General features: G+C 35.2%; 1 protein-coding gene across 1 annotated transcript; it reads left to right on the top strand.

Annotated features, from left to right (window-relative positions):
* The first annotated feature begins 3791 nt into the window (after nt 1-3791).
* LOC101437561 (olfactory receptor 8H1-like) lies at nt 3792-18788 on the top strand. The gene is made up of 2 exons (XM_058306290.1): nt 3792-3845; nt 17832-18788. Exons 1-2 carry the CDS (start codon nt 3792-3794, stop codon nt 18786-18788), a joined length of 1011 nt encoding a protein of 336 aa, XP_058162273.1.
* Nucleotides 18789-20716: the final 1928 nt, after the last annotated feature.

Below are 20716 nucleotides of genomic sequence, written 5' to 3'. Positions count from 1 at the left end.
TGGAGAAATTGGCCAAGGTAGTTGCTGAGAACACAGAGAGGGAAGTAGAGAAGTGATGTGGGGGTATTTCTGGGACTTGGAGTTGCAGGGACAGATGCTGGACATTATATATTCTGCCATAACCCCCTGAATGTACTGGGGTAGAGTGTAAACTACAATGTAAACTATAATCCATGCGGTGCAGCAGTGCTCCAAAATGTATTCACCAAATGCAGTGAATGAGTCACAATGATAAGGGAAGTTGTTGATGTAGGAGGGGTGGGGGTGGGTAGGAAGGGGTATGTGGAAACACATATATTTTTTGTGATTTGTTTATCTTTAAAAAAAGACAATTTAATAAAAAATATTTTGAAAATAGTGCTGTTGGAAGTATCAGTGGCAAATAGAGATGTTTTTTGGAGTCTTTCTCAGGTATCTATAGGATAATAAGACAACCGTCAGGAATTTTTAACAAAGCCTTCCCATCCTCTGCAAATAAATACTCTCCTTCTGAGATGGAGGTTCTGGTCTGCTATCGGACCTTATTAGAGACCAAATGCTTAAGAATGTGTCAACAAGTTACCATGAGACCTGAGTTATGCAATTCATGAATTGGTTGTTGTCTAACCATCAAAACCATAAAGTTGGGCATACACAGCAGCACTCCATCATACAAGACAATTGGTTTATACAAGATAGGGCATGAATTGGTCTTGAAAGCATAAGTAAGTTACAGGAGAAAGTGGCCCAAATACCGATGGTTCCTCTCCTGACACATTACCTTTTCTATCCAAGCCAAACTATGACCTCTTAGAGATGACCTTACAATCATTTGACTAAGGAAGAGAAAACTTGTCCTTGGTACATAGATGTTCTGCATGATATGAAGCTACCACTAAAAAGTGGATTGTAGCAGCACTATTGTCATTATTTAGGACATCACTGAAGGACAGTGGTGAGGGAAAATGTTCCCAGTGTAGAACATTGAACTGTGTACCTGGTTGTTCATTTTACTTGGAATGAGAAAAGACTGGAAGTGCATTTGGACACCAAATCATGAACTGCCACTTATGATTTGGTTGCATTGTCAGGGATCTTGAAGGAACATGATTGGATAATTATTGGTAAAGAGGTCTGGGGAAGAATTATGTGGATAGACAATTCTTAGTGGGCAAACAACATGAAGACATTTGTGTCCCACATGAATGCTCACCATACGGTGACTTCAGCAGAGGAAGATTATTTAATCAAGAGGATAAAAGGAACCATTCTGCGGATACCAGTCATCTTCTTTTCCCAGCTAAGCTTGTCATTTTCCAGTGGGTTCATGAAAAGAACAGCTGTGGTGTTAGGGATGGAGGTTATGCAAGTTCAGCAACATGGGCTTTCTCTTACCAAGGCTGACCTGACTATAACCAAAGATAACTGCCCAGTCTACCAGCAGTGAAATCCCACATTCATTCCTCTTATTGAATTCACTGGTATTACCATGTTCTCCATAATTCTGAAGTCACTGGATTGTTAGAATGGAGGAATGACCTTTTGAATACCTCTCAAGATATCATATAGGTAGCAAAATTTTGCAGGGCTGGAGCATTACCTCCAGAAGATTATGAATCAGCATTTATTCTATGATGCTGTTTCTTCCCAAGCCAGGGTTCATAGGTTCTGGAATCAAGGGGTTGGAATGGGAGTAGCACCAGAAAAAAAATGTTTCCTGTCCTTGCAACCTTTAGCTCTTCTGGTCTAGAGGGCTTAGTTCCAAAGGGAGAAGTTATTCCACTAGTACACACAACTACAATTCCATTGAAATGGTAGGTAAGACTTTCACCTGGTCACTTTGGACTTCTCATGCCTCTGAATCAACAAACAAAGAAAAGAATTAGTGCACTGGCCGGAGTGATTGGTACTAACAAGTGCAAATAGTACTGCACCTACACAATGGCAATAAAGAATAGTTGTCCTGAAATACAAGAGATCTTCTAGTATGTTTTTTAGTACTCCAATGCCCTGAGATTAAAGTCAATGGAAAACTGCAACAACCCAAAACAGACAGAACTAGCAATCTTCCAGTAACTTCCTCTCTGAAGGTTGGGGTCACTCCACTAGCCAAAGAACCATAGCAAGCTGAGTTTCTTTTTGAGGGTAAAAGGAACATGGAGTGGGTAATGGAAGAAGGTATTGATAAATATGAACTAAGATCATGTTACCAGTTACAAAAATGAAGAATATAATCATTATGAATATATCCCTTGTTTTATTATGAGTATGTTCATATTTTTACACAAATAGCTTCCCTATCTTATTTCCTCATCATATAATACAAGTTTTATCAGTTATATGTTCTAATATTTAAGTTGTAGGATAAGAGTATTAACCAAGGTCTTGCACCCTATTCTTGAGATATTTAGTGTATTTCTACTTGTATGCAGTGAAGTTGAGTATTTCTAGGTGAAAAATATGTCTGTTATTGTTTTTATTTAGAAAATTAAGTATGGTTTAATGTGATGTGTACGATCTCCAAGGTAACAAGAGGTGGACTGCGATGGTTAGGCTTATGTGTCAATTTGGCCAGGTAAAGGTGCCAAGTAAGCATTTGCCTAATTGTTATTCTAAGGACATTTAGTGAACTTAAATCATCAGTAAGTTGATTGCATCTATGACTGATTACATCTACAGTCAACTAAGGAGATTACCTTCAGCATTGAGAGATGTCTCATCCGATCATTTGAAGTCCTGAAAAGAAGATGTGATGATTTCAGCAGTCTGAATAGAAAATTTCCATCTCATTTCAGTCAGCCAGTTCTGCTGGAGAATTGAAAATCTTCATCAGAATTCCAAACTTGCAACCTGCCCAAGATATTTGATTAGTGCTTACCACCATGCCCTAAGAAATTTTATAAAACCATATAATATTTACAATATCTTCTCTTGGTTTTGTTTCCCTAAAGAATTCTGACTAACACACTCCCCTATCCTTATGGAATAGTATATGTCCCTTCAGGAAACTCTATTGTATGTCCTAAAACCCAGAATCCTTTGACCCAGCTTATTTGAATAGATTGTTTCTTACTCTGTTTTAAATATCTTTAAACTTATTTTCTCTGCACAAGAAGTATTGAGAAGAACAAGAAGATGTGACCCCTGGGTCTGGCTTTCAGGCTCCCACCGGATAGATTGGAAACAATGCGCAAGCACTCCATTATGCCCATAGGGGTTACTTTTCTCCCTCCAAAAAATCAAGAGAGCCACAATAATGCTCAGATCCAATCCACACAGTGCCATAGAGGGTTAGGGTAAAGGAGAGATTGCTCTTCCAGTTTTAAATTGTATTTTCAAGATTCAGGACTCACCCTATTACTAAAATCATTTATCTCTTTTCTGAAGTTTGGCAGAAGAGAGTTTTGGCTTTGATTATAGATTTTCAAAGATTCTGTGGGAGAACAAGCCTTGGGGTGTCTTATATTGTCATCTTGGTTGCTTAAAAGCAATCATAATAATATTAAGAACACTACACTAATTTCAGGATGTAAATTTTATTCCCTAGAAAAATACTAGCAATCTAATGTAATGTATGTTAAAAAAAAAACAAAACAGAAGGAATAAAATACAATATTAAATATTCTGTTAGCCCAAAAGAAGTCAACAGAGAAGAATCCAAATTTCAAAAATATGACATAAAATAAAATTAGCACATAAGTACTTTTAAACATAAGTGTACTAAAAACTCCAATAGAAGTTCCTACAATTGACTCTATTAAAAAGTAAGAATGAACTTTATCAAGGCTTTAAGTTATGGATGAGTAGTGAACATGGCAGTGCAGGGATCTCCAGGACTCAATTCTTCCAGCAAAACAATTACCCAGGTATGAACTGTCTGAAACAACAAGTTTGAAACTCCAGAGGCCTGAAGAAAACCATACTGCAACCCTAGTAAAGAACTAAAAATTGCTTTCTCTACATGACATTTACTAATACCCATCCCCCACTCTTGCAACAGTTCATCCTAGCTAGCTCACTGGTAATAGACTAGGTGTGGGTGTTGTGGAATTTAAGAGAAGTTCAATTATTTGAGTATAGAGAGGCCAGGACTCAGGAATGATTTTGAGAAGGAAAAATGGTTTATTGACGGCCGGCCGGACTTGGGAGCTTTCTGTTTGAATCCCAAGCCCTGAACAAGATTTTCAAACGTCTTTTATACAGAGAGGAAAGGCCAAATGGTCCCTTTGTTTCAGTTCTCAATAGGCTTCAATTAGCATATATCTTCCACATCTTAGGTAAGCTTTTAGCATGGACTCCAGACATTCTAGATAAGCCTTTAGCGTATTTGGTTTTTGCATTTCCCCTAAATACTTAAAGTTTATAGCCCTTGCATTGTTAAACATTTCCTGGGACTGGAGCCGCTGCCACTGTCCCTAAGGGCAGGACTGCAGCCTCTTACCATTCCACACCCACAAGTCAAACAACTTAGTTATCTCTGAAGAGACAAAGAGCCTTCCACCCATAGCCCACATCATGGGCATGGCTGATCACTGATCATGGCTTTTTATTCTTGATTTCAGATTTCTGGGGCCTCGCCTCTGAGAGCAGTCTTTATATCAGTCTACCTCCAACAAAGCCGGTGACAGTAATTGTTTCAAACTTTGTTTGAATAAGGGTGGCAACTACCATTGTTTCAAATTGCCCCCTGCATGGGTGAGGGTGGTGGGGACTTAAGACATTGCATTACCTCAGGGCTGCCAGGGACTTTTAGTTGAAGGACTGAATTTACTGAACAGTCCAAGGAAACTCAGCTTTGTGGATCCATCAGGAATGCCCTTGGCACTGTTCTAAATCCCCTCCCCAGGGTATTTTGGAGCCATTCTGTGCCACCTTTGTGGATTCCTGGACCTGTTTCAACCTGGGAAAAACTGACTTAAAAATTTCCTCTCATGTGTGTGCCCTCCTTTAAGGAAATTTCCTCCAGGCAAATGTTGCTTGAGACAATGAAGGAAAAGTAAGAAATTATAGAGGCAGACAATCTGGGGCAAAAGCCTGCTGACTTTAAACACCAGGAAAGGGAGGTCTGTCTCCTGGGGAATGTAAACTTCTGGTTAATGTAAACTCCTGTAAATACTGAACTTGAAAACAATGAGGAAAATCCCAGAAAATGACTCAGGACAAGCAAGACAGGAAAACCTTGCATACAGCCTTTGCCTTGGGCATATCTTCCTGATAGGATGACTGAAGCTCAAAAAAAACTCAGTCTTATCACCATTTGATTACAAAATGAAGAAACAGACATCTAAGGTAATAGATTACAGAGAAACATTTTGAAATATGAAAATATACATGTGCAGTAAAAGAGTACAAGACAAACAAAGAAACAGGAAATTATGGGCCATTCAAAGAAAGAGAATAAAATTCCAGAAAGCACCAATTAAGAACATGTGGACTTATTGAACAGAACATTTAGAAAAATGATGTTAATGATCTTCAAGCAGATGGATGAAATTACAAGGAAAGAACTAAGCGCATCACAAAACCAATGAATGAACAATATCAGAGACTCAGTAAAGAGAAAGAATATTTTAAGAAGACCCAATAAAACTATTGTTAATTGAAGATCACAGTAACTAAACTAAAAATGCTTGGGAGAGCTTCAAAGACAGATTGGAGAAGGAAGAAGAAAGAATCACTGAATTTGATAGCAAGAAACTTGAAATTAGTGAGGCTGAGGCACAGAGAAAAATAATAGTAAAAGCAAAATTTGGGTAAGACACTGGTGACACACCATGAAATACACCCATATGTTCATTATGGAGCCCAAAAGAAGGAAGAGAAAAATGTTCAGAAGGAATATTCAAAGAAAGATTGAGAGAGAAATTCTCAAACTTAACAAAAAGTTTGAATATGTGCATCCAAGAAGCCTAGAAAGCACAAACAAAAAAAAAAAAAACAGGAAAAACATGATTAAAAATATGCTTAGTCATGTATTGATCACACTAGCAAATGCAAATGACAAGCTGAGGGTTTTGTAAGCTTCAAAACTAAAGCAATGTGTTACATATAAAGTAGACACAATAAATGTCAGAATTATTGTAGTGTATTTTTGTTACATAGCACTACTTTCTAAATTCCAAAAACAGCTAAAAAGCAAATTGTTTAAAAAACACTGATAAATCTACATTTTTGGACTTACACTGTACAAAGATAAGCGCCATCAAGCAGAAAAAAGGGTGGGATACATCTATGAATAGAGCCACCAATTTATATGAAGCAAAGCACATTTGAGGGGAGAAATGTATGATCCTACATGAATAGTAGAAGATTTTAATACACCACTCTCAATAATGAATAGAGAAGCTAGTCAGATCACTAAGGAAGTACAGATATAGATGACACTTAAACCATCTATAGCTAACAGACATATATAGAACAATTCATTCATCAAAAACGAAATACACATTCTTCTCAAGTGCATATAGATCATTCTCCAAAATAGACTGCATGTTGGGTCACAAAACAAGACTCAAAAAAATTCAAATATTGAAATCATACCCTGTTATAGTTTGCAAAAGGGCTGCTGATGCAAAGGATCAGAAATGTGTTGGCTTTTATAAAGAGAATTTGGGGTAGAAGCTTACAGTTCCAAGGCCATGAAAAGCCCAAACTAAGGCACCATCAGAGATGCTTTCTCACCAAAGTCAGCTACTCTTGATCTTGGCAGGCTGCAATGTGGTGAAGCAAGATATAGGCCAATCTTTTAAGTTTCAGTCTTCCCCTCTGGGTGCACTGTCTCCTCTTGAACTTCTCTGTGGACCAAGCCTCTTGGGGCTTCACATTAAAGCAATCCTTTCTCTAACAAGGCAGGGTCAAATATTGTGTCTTTCTTTTGCCTCCATCTCTGTCCCTGTGAGTCAGTGTATATCAGATACAGCAAGGGGCAGGGACTCAACCTGAGTCACAGCTCACTGATTTAGTCCAATTCAAAGCCTCAGAGTCCTCAATTAATCTAATCAAAGGGCCCTCAAGTGAATTTATTGTAAACAAAGGATATCTCACTGAGGAACAGATTAGTTTGCAAATGTAATCTTTCTCTTTTTGGACTTCATGAAATAGCCTTAGGTGGACATACACATTGTATCTTCTCTGATCACAACAGAATGAAACTAGATATCAATAACAGAGGGAGAACAAAAAGAAATACAGATTCCCAGTGCCACTGACAATAACAGAAGCAGACAAAGAAAAAGACGCAGCAAATAGACACAAAGAACAGACAACTGGGCAGGGGGAGGGAAGGAGTGAGAAATAAATAAATAAATCTAAAAAAAATAACAGAGGGAGAAATGGAAAATTCACAATATGTGGAAATTAAATAATATATGCATAAGGAATAAATGGATTACAGAGGAAATCAGAAGTGAAATTAGGAAATATAGTAATAAAAGTGGAAATGAAAATATACCATAGCAAAACTTATGGGATCCAGTGAAGGCAGGACTGAGAAGGAAATTTATAGCTCTTAAATGCATACATTAAAAAAGAAGAAATGCTTCAAATCAGAGTGAGAAACTCAAAACTGGGAGATATAGGAAAAGAAGAGTAAACTAAATCCACAGTGAAAAGAAGGAAGGACATAACAAAGATTAGAGTAATGCTAAGTGAATGAGAAAACCAAACAAAAAAGAGAAAAACAATAAGACAAAAGTTTTCTTTCTCTTAAAAGATCAGTAAAATTGACATGCTTTTAAATAGACTGATGAAGAAAAAGAGAGAGGATACAAAAGAATAAAATTAAAAAATGATAAGGGGGGGGGCGCAGTACTACCATCCCTGATGAAAGAAAAATAAGTATAAGAGGATACCATGAGCAACTGTATGACATTAAATTAGATAGCCTAAATGAAATTGACAAATTCTTAGAAACACAAAAGCTACTGAAAGTGAATCAAGAAAAAGCAGAAGATCTAAACAAATGAATTATTAGTAAAGAGATTGAATCAGTAATCAGGAACCTCCTAACAAATAAAAGCTTAGGACCAGATGGCTTCACAGTTGAATTCTACCAAACAGTCTATAAAAACTTCTGCTCAAACAATTCCAAAAATTGAAGGAGAGGGAACACTCCTTAATTTATTCTCGTGAGGTCAAAATGACCCTCATACCAAAGACAGATAAAGATACCTCATTGTATTAGTGTGTTAAAGGCTTCCTCTGCAAACTACCAGAAATGGGTTGGCATTTGTAATGGGAAATTTATTAGGGTAAAAGCTTACAGTTCTGAGGTTAAGGAAATGTTCAAATCAAAGCATCATCAGAGATGTTTTCTTTCCAAAGGTTGCCTGCTAGCAGATCCTAGAATCTTGCCATATAGTGAGGCAAGATTGTAGGTGATTTTGCCTGAGATTTCTGTTACCCCTCAAGGCATAGCATCTCCTAGAACTCAGCTGTGGGCAATCATGCATATGGTAGGGTTCACCTCCTCAACCTTGAGTTGTTCCATGGGCCCAGGCCTCAAGGGCCTCTTTTTGTACCTCTGTGTTCTGCTTATACTGGTCTCCAGACCTCTTTCAACCTCTCTTGGCTTCTCTGCTTTCTTGCAGTCTTCTCCCTCTAATAGCAAGGTTGAAATTGTAGCTTCTTTTCTCTGTGTCTCTCTGTATGTTCGCAGTTTAAATAAGACCAAGTAGGAAGGCAGAGACCAGACATGTATCATGCAATCTAATCAAGTAATATAATCAAGTGTTCAACTTAAGATCCCTTTTCTGAATCTAATCAAAAGTCCCCATCTGGATTGCATTTACAGGAAAAGAAATGGGTTAGTTCAAGAATGTAATTTTCTGGGGTCCATAAAAGAAAAACCAAGAGAGTCAAGAAAATAAATCTACATGTCAATATCTTTTATACTTGCGAAGTGAATCAAACAGCATATTAAAAGCATTGTACACCATGAACAAGTGTGCTTTATTCATGGTATGCAAAGTTATTTCAACATAAGAAAATCAATTAATGCAATACACCAAATTAACACAATGAAGGAAAAAAAACACATGATCATTTTAATTGATGCAGGAAAGGCATTTACAAATGTTCAGCACCCCTTTTTAATAGGAATTGAAGGAAATTTCTCATATGATAAAGGACTTATATGAAAAGCCCACAGCTAACATCCTACTTAATGGTGAAAGACTCCACTGCTCTAAGATCAGCAATAAGATGAGGATGCCCAATATTATTCAATACTATACTGGAAGTTCTTGCCAAAGCTATAAGACAAGAAAAGTAAGTTAAAATGCAGAAATATAGGAAAAGAAGAGATGCAACTTTCTCTATTTGTAGATAATATGATCCTATGTCAGAAAATCCCAACCCACCAAAAGTTCCTAGAGCTAATAAATGAATTCAATAAAGTGGCAGGATATGAGAGAACCACCTCTCAAAAATAGTAATGTTTCTATACTTAAGCAAGAGCTGTCAGAAAAAGTAATCAATAAAATTATTCCATTTACATTAACAACTAAAAGAATTAAATATTTAAAACATAATCTAATCAGAGATGTAAAGAACTTATACACAGAAAATTATAAATCATTGCTAAAATATATGAATTAAAATATATAAATCATTGCTAAAATAAATGAAAGGATATTATATGTTCATAGATTGGAAGATTATATATCACTAAGATGTGTATTCCACCCAAAAGAATTTATAAATGTAATTCAATCCCAATCAAAATTCCAACAAAATTCTTTGCAGAAATGGAAAAGCTAGTCATCAAATTTATGTAGAATGTTAAGAGGGCCTGAGTAGCTAAGTCTTCTTGAAAAAGAAGACTGATTAGAGAACTCACATATTCCTATCTTAAAGCTTGCTACAAAGCCATAACGATCAAAACAGCATGGTTTGGCACAAAGACAGGCAGATAGATCAATGGAGTCAAATTGAAAGCTCTGAGAACAACCCTTACATTTTGACAACTGACTTTTGACAAGGTGGCAAAGACCAATCAATTGAGAAAGAACAGTCTCTTTAACAAATGGTGCTAGGAAAACTGGATCTCCTTTTGCAGCAAAAGAAGGAGCGCAACTACCTAACACCATATTCTAAAATCAACTCAAAATGGATCAAAGACCTAAATAAAAGAGCTAGAAAAATCAAAATCTAGAAGAAAAATTAAGGAAGCATCTTCAGGCTCTTTCATTTTTCTTAGACTTTACACATAAAGCACAAGCAATGAAAGAACAAGAAAGATAAATGGGATCACATCAATATTAAAAACATTTCCCCACAAAGGAGTTTATCATGAAAGTAAATCAATATTCTACACAATGGGAGAAATATTTGGAAAGCACATATTCAATAAAGGTTTAATATCCAAAATATGTAAAGAAATTCTTCAACTTAACAAGAAAAGGCAAACAACCCAAGTAAAACACGGGCAAAACATTTAAATAAACCTCTTTCCCAAGAAGATGTACAGATGGCCAGAAAGTACATGAAAAGAAAATGAACATTATTCCCCATCAGGGAAAGGCAAAAAAAAAAAAAAAAAGAACCATAATGTAACATTTTACATTCATTAGAATGTCTGCTATGATAAAATGGAAAATAACAAGGGTTGGAGAGAATTCAGAGAAATACAAGCACTCATTTATTGCTGTTGGCATGTGAAATGGTGCAGTCACTGTGGAATACATTTTGGCAGTTTCTCAGAAAGCCAAGTATAGAACTCCTATATGACCCAAGACTACAATATATATGCCATAAACAATTGAAAACAGCTCCTTAGATTTTGCACTCTGCTATTAATAGCAGCATTATTCACAAATGCCAAAAGATGGAACCAACCCAAGTGTCCATCAAACAATGAATAGAAAAAATGAGGTATATACATATAATACAATGGAATGTTATTCAGTCTTAAGAAAAAATGACCTTGATAACATAAAGATTAGTGAAATATTGAGTGAAGTAAGTTCAACACAAAAGGGCACATATTGTATGATCTCACTGATTTTAAACAATTAGAATAAGCAAACTCATAGAGTTAGAATCTAGAATATAGTTTAACGGGGACAGGGTGCTGGTAGGATAATGGGATATTAAGGCTTCCAATATACAGCTTTCCTACCAGGAATGACGGGAATTCTTTGGTAATGGATAGTTTAAAAATAAATACTTAAAAAAATTCTCCTTTCATATATTTTCAGAATTTTAATAGAGAAAAGTTGCAAAGCTAAGAATTGTTTATGAATCCAACTTTTGTTACATCCTATACATTTTAGTCAGTAGATTCCACTTTTTCCTATTTTGAAATGCTGAAACACAGTCTGGAATTTTAATTTTAATGTTAATTTTAATTTTCTATATTATTCAATGTATATTTAAGAAAGTATGTTTTCTTCATTTCCTATATTTGATTGTTTCCATTTAAACTTCAGCATTGGTTATTAGAAATATGTTTCCCTTCAAGTGATTTTTTAATTTTCAAAAATTAATGTTAAGGTATTCTTTGAAGAATTATACTTTTTCATTTTTTTAAAAGAACAGGAATTTTTGCCAAAGGCATCTTTGAATTGACTGTTTCTTAACTCTGCTTTAACTAATTGCAACCTGTTTCTGGCAGAAGGGCAAGTTCTGAGAAGTGCAACAGGGAGATGAGATTCCTGAATCATACTTCAAATTGCCACTGGATGATTGGAAGCAATATACATGCTCTCCACTATGTCCATAAGGGTTACTCTGCTGCCTCCAAAACAGAACCACATAATAAGAGCTCAGTTACACTCTGCACTGTGCCAGGGAGGGTTTAGGGTTAAAGTGAGGGAGTGCTACCATTTTTAAGTTTTATTTTCTTGACTCAGGGTTCACCTTGTTACTGAAATCATTTAACTCTTTTCTAGAACTTTGAGAAAAACTATTTAGCCTTTCTTATAATTTTTCAAAGTTTCTTTGGGCAAAGAGATTCTAGAGTGCCTCATGCCTTTATCTTGGTTGTGTAGAAGCATTCATAATAATATTAAGAGCTCTAAAATAATTTGAGGATGAAAAATTTATCCCCTAGAGAAAACACTAGCAATAGAACAAAATGGTGCATGGCTAGAATGTCCAATAGAGGGGATAAAATTTAATATTAAATAGTAGAGTAATGAAAAACAAGACAAGAGGGAAAATCAGAATTTAAAAAATATGATATGATATGAAAACAGCACATCAACAATGATTTTAAACTTAAGTGTACTAAACTCTCCAAATAATGGGCCTGTAATTTACCGCATTAAAAATAAGACCCATCTCTACAAGAAATAAATGAGTAGTAAATGGATGTAAAAAATATACCTATAAATATATGCATATAAATAGAACTTGGCAAACTAGCACTATTAGAAAAAATAAAGCTCTGCATTTCAGATACATAAGGGCGGTATAAAATAACGATTGATCTAATTTTTCAGAAAATTGTAAAATTCCTTAACAGAGCTTCAAAACACTGAAATTTTTGAGAAAATTAAAAAGACAACTAGAATTTTAAAAAAAACAGTGACTGAATAATTGTCAGGGATAAAGTTCTAATTTTGTTGAAGTTTAGGAAAAAGAAGTCATTTTTCCATTCTGTTTCTTACTCAAGATCTTCTACCAAAATTATTTTATTATTAGATCATATGTTGGAATCCCACAAATAACAATTCAACAAAAAATTAGTTATAAAAAACTGTTTAAAAATATTCTTCCTTTGACTATTATTTTATTATTTTAAAGTACCCTTAATGACTATAAAAAATGATAATTCTGGGAAGTAAAATTCCCTCATGGTGATTCTTAAGTAATGAGCAGTCCCCAATGAGGTAGAATTAACATAGGTAATCTTAAACACCAATCACTTTTAATCTGCAAATAAGCTTTTCTCAGTATCACTGAATTTTTTATGAATTGGGGAATTGTACATTTGAATGCTCATCAAATATAAAATACATAAATTTGTAATTTCTTGTCCCATACCATTATATTCTCTCTGAAATTCTGCAGTATATACAGTTTATCATGTTCCAATTGCTTTTAAAGCTACATGAAAATTGATTCTGTTACCATTAAATAATGAAAGATTCACAAGAATGGATTTTACTTCATTCTATATAGAACAAATAAGCTTTTGACCCTTTATATAATTATTAAATCTTTACTCATTTCAACAATGACTTTTACTTTCTACACTTAATTTTTTTAATATAATAAATATCAATATACTGAAATAATAAAGCAAGTTGCACAAACATAGGTATTCCTGGATACAATAATACATTTGCTATGTTGATGAATTAGTTGACATTTCCAAACCTTATTGGGGAAATTTTACCGTGTTTTCTTTGGAATGTTTAAAAAATACCCATTCATAAGCTAGTGTATATTCAAAGAATTTTTTTTTTTATTTGATAAAGTCAAGGGAACTTATTTCCTGAGGTCAAGATACAGGATGTAGACTCCTAGTCACAGCTGTGAGGTTGTCATAAAGAATATTAAAGAGCTAGCCAGCATGGGGGCAAACCTGAAATCTTAGAAAGTCCAAGCTACTTTATTATAAAATGCTTTGTTACCTTTTTTTTTTAGTGATTAAAACTGTGGAGAGCCTGTCCCATGTCAAAGAGGTCAGTCAGGGAGAGACCCCAAGTGCCAATGACAAGGCCAAGAGTTGGTGCAGACCTCAGGGCAGGCAAAGGTCATCAATACTGGGCCGGGCTTCAGCAGTAGGTCAGAGGGAAGCAAACCATAGTGTGGAGATCAGATGAGCTGGCTGGAGTGTTCACTGCTGTTGATAATTATTGTTTGGGGCCCCAAGAGAGAGTCTTGTGAGACATCTGAGCTCCAAAGCTGAGAATCTCTTCAGAGGTGCTTATGTCACAAGCCTTCTCACAGAGGCTGTCCATCCAGGGATCATCCCTCACCATGAAGCCCTTGGATGGGACCTAGGAACCTTTATGTGCTGGGGGCTTCATGTATACCTGCAGTATCTCATTGTCTACCACATCAGTCAGATATTTCTCCAGGATAAGGATGTGGTCAGTGGCTTCCTCTAGGCTCTCTGGAAGTGCAAGCACACTCACACAATGGGGTCTGGGGCTCTGCTCTGTGAATGTCCACCTTGAATGCACCCATGAATTTGCAGAAGGTTATGTCCCAGGTGCCAATGATGTGTGCATGGACTTTGTGGTGCAGCAGGAGGAACTCAGAAACCAATGCTTCAAGCTTGCCCATGATCATTCAGGATGGTGTCCCAGGCAGCCTCAGTGTTCTTCTCTTAGGCTGTGATGGTGATCTGATCCTGGGACTGGTTCCCATCATCCTTGTCAGGAAACTGGATGTTCACACCATGCCCCAAGAGGATTTGGGTAATCACAGTCCCCTTTTTACCACTGATCTTGGAGTGGTTTAGTAGTTTGACATGGTATATGAATTCCAAAAATAGATATTGGATTATGTTTGTAAACTGATCTGTACCTCTGGGTATATTAGATTGTATTAACTTCAGAGGTTTCATTTTTATTTGAATTATGATTAGGTCTTTAATTGGACCAAGTCAGTAGTACTTTGAGTCCCCACCCCCTTGGTGAGCAGGAACTCATGGAGAAGATGATGTGGCAGAGGAGAGATTTGGGGTTTTGACATTGGGCCTTTGGGAAGTAACACAATAGAGACAACTTTGTAGACAAGGCAGAAGCCGTGGGAAGAGAGAGAGCCTGACAGTCTACAACTGACCTTGTGGAGAGAACGGAGCAGCAGAGTCCAGAAAGAAATGAGGCCTGGGAGAGAGACATTTAGGAGCAAGAGGAAGGCTGAACCCTCACAGACACAGGCAGTCATCTTGCTCCAATACATGGGAACAGACTCTGGTAAGGGAAGAGACTTACACTTTATGGCCTTGTGACTATAAATTTCTACTCCAAATAGATACCCTACATAAAACACAATAGATTTCTGATACTTTGCATCAGCACCCCTTTGACTGACTAATACAAGTGATATTTGGGGGTCTATGGAGACACTCAGCTTAAAACTCTTTAAAGTTCAGTCTTCCTGCTCCTCCTTCAGCTTCTTAATGTACTCCAGGAGCCCAGCCTTGGCCTCATCCCGGTTAACAGCCAGGCAGTGACAGCAATGATGTCAGACTGCATTTCAGGGGCAGGGTCTTGTGTGTTCACCTGAAACATGCCCATCTGTTTGTGGATCTGACTTTCTTTCTGCCCAATGATGGTTTGTTGGACTTGCACATGTCTGCTAACGGGGAGGTGAAGATGGTCAACCATAACACCAGGGATCCAAGAGTGCCTACAACTGCAAGCAGGAGAATCACATCCATCAACCATGTGGGATATAATCCCCCTCTCAATTTAGAGGTGGAGTGGACATCACCAACCCAGGGTCCACAGGAAGGAGGAATAAAATATGGGTTAGAGTGAACTTACTAGTATTCTACCATAGAATTATTGTGACAAGTAATGGTGGAAACTGTAGCATTGATCTAGAGAAAGTGGCCACAGTAATTGCTGAGGGCAGGGAGAGGAAGAAGAGATGAGATGTGGGGGCATTTCTGGGACTTGGAGATGCCCTAAACGATGTTGCAGGGACAAATGCTAGACATTATATATCTTGCCATAACCCACAGAATGTACTGGGGGAGAGTGTAAACTACAATATAAACTATAATCCATGTGGTTCAGCATTGCTCCAAAATGTATTCATCAAATGCAATTAGTGTGCCACAATGATGAAAGAGGTTGTTGATGTGGGAGGAGTGGGGGGGGGGGGTGTATGTGGGAACCTCTTGTATTTTTTAATGTAACATTTTTTTTATCTATGTACGTTTAAAAAAAGATCAGTTAATAAAAAAATTTTTAAAATTAAAAAAAGATCAAAAGGCACCTCCACTTCAATGGTATAGGATCCAGTGCCTCACCGGCTTTCCTGGCAGCCTCACACTTCTCCTTTAGGCCAGACATGATGATGTTGTCGCACCTCCGCGGAGAAGTGAATTCGCCTGTTTGGTGTCTCTCCCCTTGCCAGGCTCATCCCAGTTCTTGTGAACAGCCAGTTCAACACTGTGAACTGGCCTCTCCTCTCTGTCAATGCAAAACACTGAAATTGTGGATTTTCCAAAAGTCTATTTTAATATAGCTCGAAGTGGCTTATAAATATTTAATATTAAAACCAGGATATTACTGAACATTTAGTATGACAAAATTATATAAACATATAAGCATACTTAAAAATACACATTATATGCACAAAATACTTTGGAGAAAATACTTCTACAGAAATAACAGCATTTATGATATTTTCAATTCTTTGAATTTTGATGTATAATAATTTTTAATAATGAACAATGCTTATTCCTACAATGGTGCTACACTTTTAAATATAAAATGATTTCATTGTGATAAATGCACTTGTCTATCCTTGGTAGACACAAGGATTTCAGCCACAGATTAATTAGTTATTTCTCTATAAATACTATTTTCCCAGTCATAAAGCCTCACAAAGTAATAACAAGATACATTGCTCAACATTATGTGGCTTCTAAGGGGAAGGCAATTTTCTGTTAAAAAATTAGTAGGGATGTATTAGTCCTTGAACATTTAACCTTGGCATCATGTCAAGAAATCTTCCTTGGAAATTGGTCCCAGAGATGAGCAAATGTTTCATTATCACCATTCCTCAATATAAGGGCTGCTGTGGCATTTATCAAATGAAAGGCAAAAGATTTTCTGCTACACTTGTGTTCAAAGTAGTTCCATGGTACCCATGTGAGACATAAATTCAAAGAAAACTTTCTATTTGGCTAGGACCAGAACAGTATTTTTAGGTTGCTTTATTTTACCTTAAAAAAAAAAAATTAAAGTATGTCAAAGGAATTAAAATTACAATGCAGAAATGTCAGGCTCCTTATCTTGTTTATATAATGTACTAGTGAGAAAAACTTAAAGTTAACAGATTCTGAACCAGATAATGCTGGAATAAGTTTTTAAACAACTTTGACAAATGGTAAGTATTACTGAAAGGTGAGAGCATTTAGTTTATCTCAAAAAAATAAAAGAAAGTATTAGAAATACATGCATATTCATATACATATCATGTAAACATTACCTAAATAAGTCCAGGATTTATAAAGTTGGAAATATAGAATTGATGAAATTAGAGTCATTAAAGAATGTATACATATATTGAAAATACAATTTTTGGAAGAAGTTTGATTAAAAAATCTGTTAAAAACTATCTGAAAAGTCAAGTTTTTAATTTATTATCTGTCATTTGCACTAAATAATATTGGATATAAAATAACTTTCAATGATTCATTAAAACTATCATTTTTACTGCATATCTAGCATTTTTTTATTTACTGAAATTAAATATAAGTAGGGATATAGTACTAAACATGATTTTTGCACTCAACCAATGTTGGTAGAATCACAGAGCCAAAAATACTTAATGATTGTGACTTGGGGTAAATTACTTAAAATACCTTGCCCTTATTTTGTCTCTAAAAATGTACACAATATTAATACCTATGGTTTAATATTTTTACCTGACTAAATGTATTAATGAAAGGAAGTATTTATAATACTGTCATATTCATTTTAATTATGCTATACATATGCCTTATACAATATCAACTGCTGATTTTTACCTCATTTATATTTGTCAATCAAACCAGATTTTTTCAGTCATATTTTGCAAACTACATTTTATTATGATTTTCTAGAATCACTAAGCTGATTTTTTTAAAAAATAATTCCTTATCTTTCCTATAAACAAAAATTGTTTTAAAGTCGTATGCTAAGTCTCACCTTTGATTACTCAACAATCTACAACAGGTGAATGCTTTGGGAAGAATGAATAACACAAATGTGCCTGGCTTTATCCTTATGGGATTGACAGACTCTGAAGAGATCAGGCAGGTTCTCTTTATGATATTTCTTCTGATATACCTTATTACCCTGCTGGGGAATGCAGGGATGATACTGATAATTCGCCTGGATCTCCAGCTTCACACGCCCATGTATTTTTTCCTCAGTCATCTGTCATTCCTTGATCTCAGTTACTCAACCGTCATCACACCTAAAACCTTAGAGAACTTATTAACGTCCATTAAGTATATTTCCTTCATTGGCTGCTTCACTCAGATGTATTTTTTTTCCTTCTTGGCTGCCACTGAAATTTTCTTTCTCTCTTCAATGGCCTATGACCGCTACGTAGCTATCTGCAAACCTCTTCATTACCCAGTTGTTATGTCTATGCGACTCTGCCATACCCTCATCATTGGGTCCTATATGATTGGATTTACTGAATCATTAGTCATGGTTCTTTGCATGAACAGTTTGCATTTCTGCAAATCCAATGTAATCTATCACTTTTTATGTGACTTAACCCCACTTTTAGCCCTCTCTTGCACTGATACTCATGACACTGAAATCATGTTATTCATTCTCGCTAGTTTAAATGTAATGGTGTCTCTTAGCACAATTTCTGTGTCCTACGGGTCCATTCTTTCTACTATCTTGAAAATTAATTCTTCTTCAGGAAAGCGCAAAGCCTTTTCTACTTGTGCCTCCCACCTCCTGGGTGTCACCATCTTTTATGGCACTACAATTTTTACATATTTAAAACCAAAGAAGTCCTACTCCTTGGGAAAGGATCAAGTGGCCTCTGTTTTTTATACTGTGGTGATCCCCATGCTGAATCCACTCATTTATAGTCTTAGGAACAAAGAGGTGAAAAATGCTCTCACTAGAGTCATAGAGAAGAGTGAGGGTTCCAGGCAATTCAAATGACAGATATCTTTTCTTTCCTATTGAGTATTTATTTGGTCTCTCTCTAAATATAGAAACATCCTTTAATTATTAATAGTTTGCATTTACGCTGAACCACCCTCTATGAGACTACACAAAATTTGAAACATTACCAACAATATATCTTTTGATATATCTTTTGAAATCTACAAAGTAACTGAAATTCATGAACTGTGTGTTAATTCTGTCGTCTTAATATATGTGATTTTAATGACAACTAATGTGCAAAGAAAAAGTTGTGCTGTTCTTCAATTGTATCATAGAAATCACCATACATATTCCACTTTCAGATAATTTCATTACTGAGAATTCTTTCAGAAATTATAGCATTTGTCTGTAGAGAATAATCAAGCACAATCTCAGAGAATGCTATTTTGGACTAGAAAACCCAGGGTTTATATTCTAGATCTGCCAGCCTTTTAGCTGTAAGTCCCTTAGTAAGTCACTGAAAGTTTAAATCTAGGTTCCTCAACTATAAACCATAAACACTTCTAATCCATAGCATTATTTTAAAGATCAAATAATATGAGGAGAGGAAAGAATTTAATGCAATACTAATAAATTTTTACTGCAATAATCAGAATGTTTACACTCTCACAAAATTTTGAATACATAATAACTTCTCATGGAAATGTTTACTGGTGTTTTACAAATACCTTTGGTTATTCTTATTCAAAAATAAACAGCTAAAAAATAAAAAGAGCATTCAATATTTGATCATAGAGCAAAGTAAAATCCTGTGATGGAATTAAGATATAGAAAAAAAGATATGTGAGAATTGACGAAAATTTGGAAAATAATTCAAATTATTAAAGAAAATGGAAATATCCTAATCAATTTGAGAGTTTAGTTCATGAACTTCTATATTAATCTTATATAAGTTTATGTATAAATTACAGTTTTATATATATATATATTTGGTAATTTTGTGTTTCTTTTTTAGAAGTTTTGTTTCCACTCACTAGTGTAACTTTAGGAAATTGTCAAGTCACTTAAACTTGGGAGAGGAATGTTTTCTTGGTACATGAGTAAAATAAAGAATCTCATCTTGCAATACTTTAAGACGTGTAGTATTGCAAATTCATCAGGTTAAATATCTGCATGAAGTTAAATCTGTGTTTTTTTTCTAGCTGCTAACTGTTTGAAAACCCTACCATTCTGTCATGTGTCAACAAGCTTCAGTTATTATTATTCATTTTATTTTAGTTTGATTTTAAAAATCATTTCTTTTTTCCTGGTTTCTGCAAATTTATGTTCTTTTAAAAGATATAATTGTTGAGTTTAATTCTTGATTTGTTTTAAGAATTTTACCAGAGAAAAATCGCCATGCTGAGAATTGATAATGATTACCAATTTTTCCACATCCAGTAAATTTTATCAGATATGTTTCTAATATGTATTTTTTTAACATTACTTTTAAAAATACATTTTCTTTATTAGATATGTGTTGGGTTTGCTGAACCATCTTTCATAAAATAAAGGATTCCCACACACCACCCCACTAACAAAATCTTACATTGGTGTACAACATTTGTTACAATTGATGATTGCTGTTTTTATAATTTGTACTATTAACTAAAGTCCATGGTTTAACTTAAGGTTCACTGTTCACATAGTGTAGTTCCATGGATTTTTAAAAAAATTATTCTATTACCACATATGCAATCTAACATTTCCCCTTTTAATCTCATTTAGATATATATTTCAATGTCTTATTGCACACACAATTTTTTGCTAACACCACCATCCATTAGCAAATTATTTCCATTATTCCAAATAGATTCACTGTACATGTTAAGCATTAACTAATATTTCCTTCCAAAAATACTTCTACATAATCTGGAATTGTAGTTTTAATTTTAGATCTCGTCAATATGTATTTAAGAAAGTATGTTTTCTTCATTTTCCTA

Source organism: Dasypus novemcinctus, chromosome 10 (genome assembly GCF_030445035.2).
Source record: "Dasypus novemcinctus isolate mDasNov1 chromosome 10, mDasNov1.1.hap2, whole genome shotgun sequence".
NCBI lineage: Eukaryota > Metazoa > Chordata > Mammalia > Cingulata > Dasypodidae > Dasypus > Dasypus novemcinctus.
The sequence above is the reverse complement of the archived record's forward strand: the minus strand, read 5'-3'. Positions and strand labels throughout refer to the sequence as shown.

Bases quoted from the DNA above. Each gene is read 5' to 3' on its own strand.
- LOC101437561 (XM_058306290.1), top strand. From the start codon at position 3,792: ATGGCAGTGCAGGGATCTCCAGGACTCAATTCTTCCAGCAAAACAATT. The intron at 3,846-17,831 runs GTATGAACTGTC...AATCTACAACAG, and splicing joins CCAGCAAAACAATTACCCAG to GTGAATGCTTTGGGAAGAAT.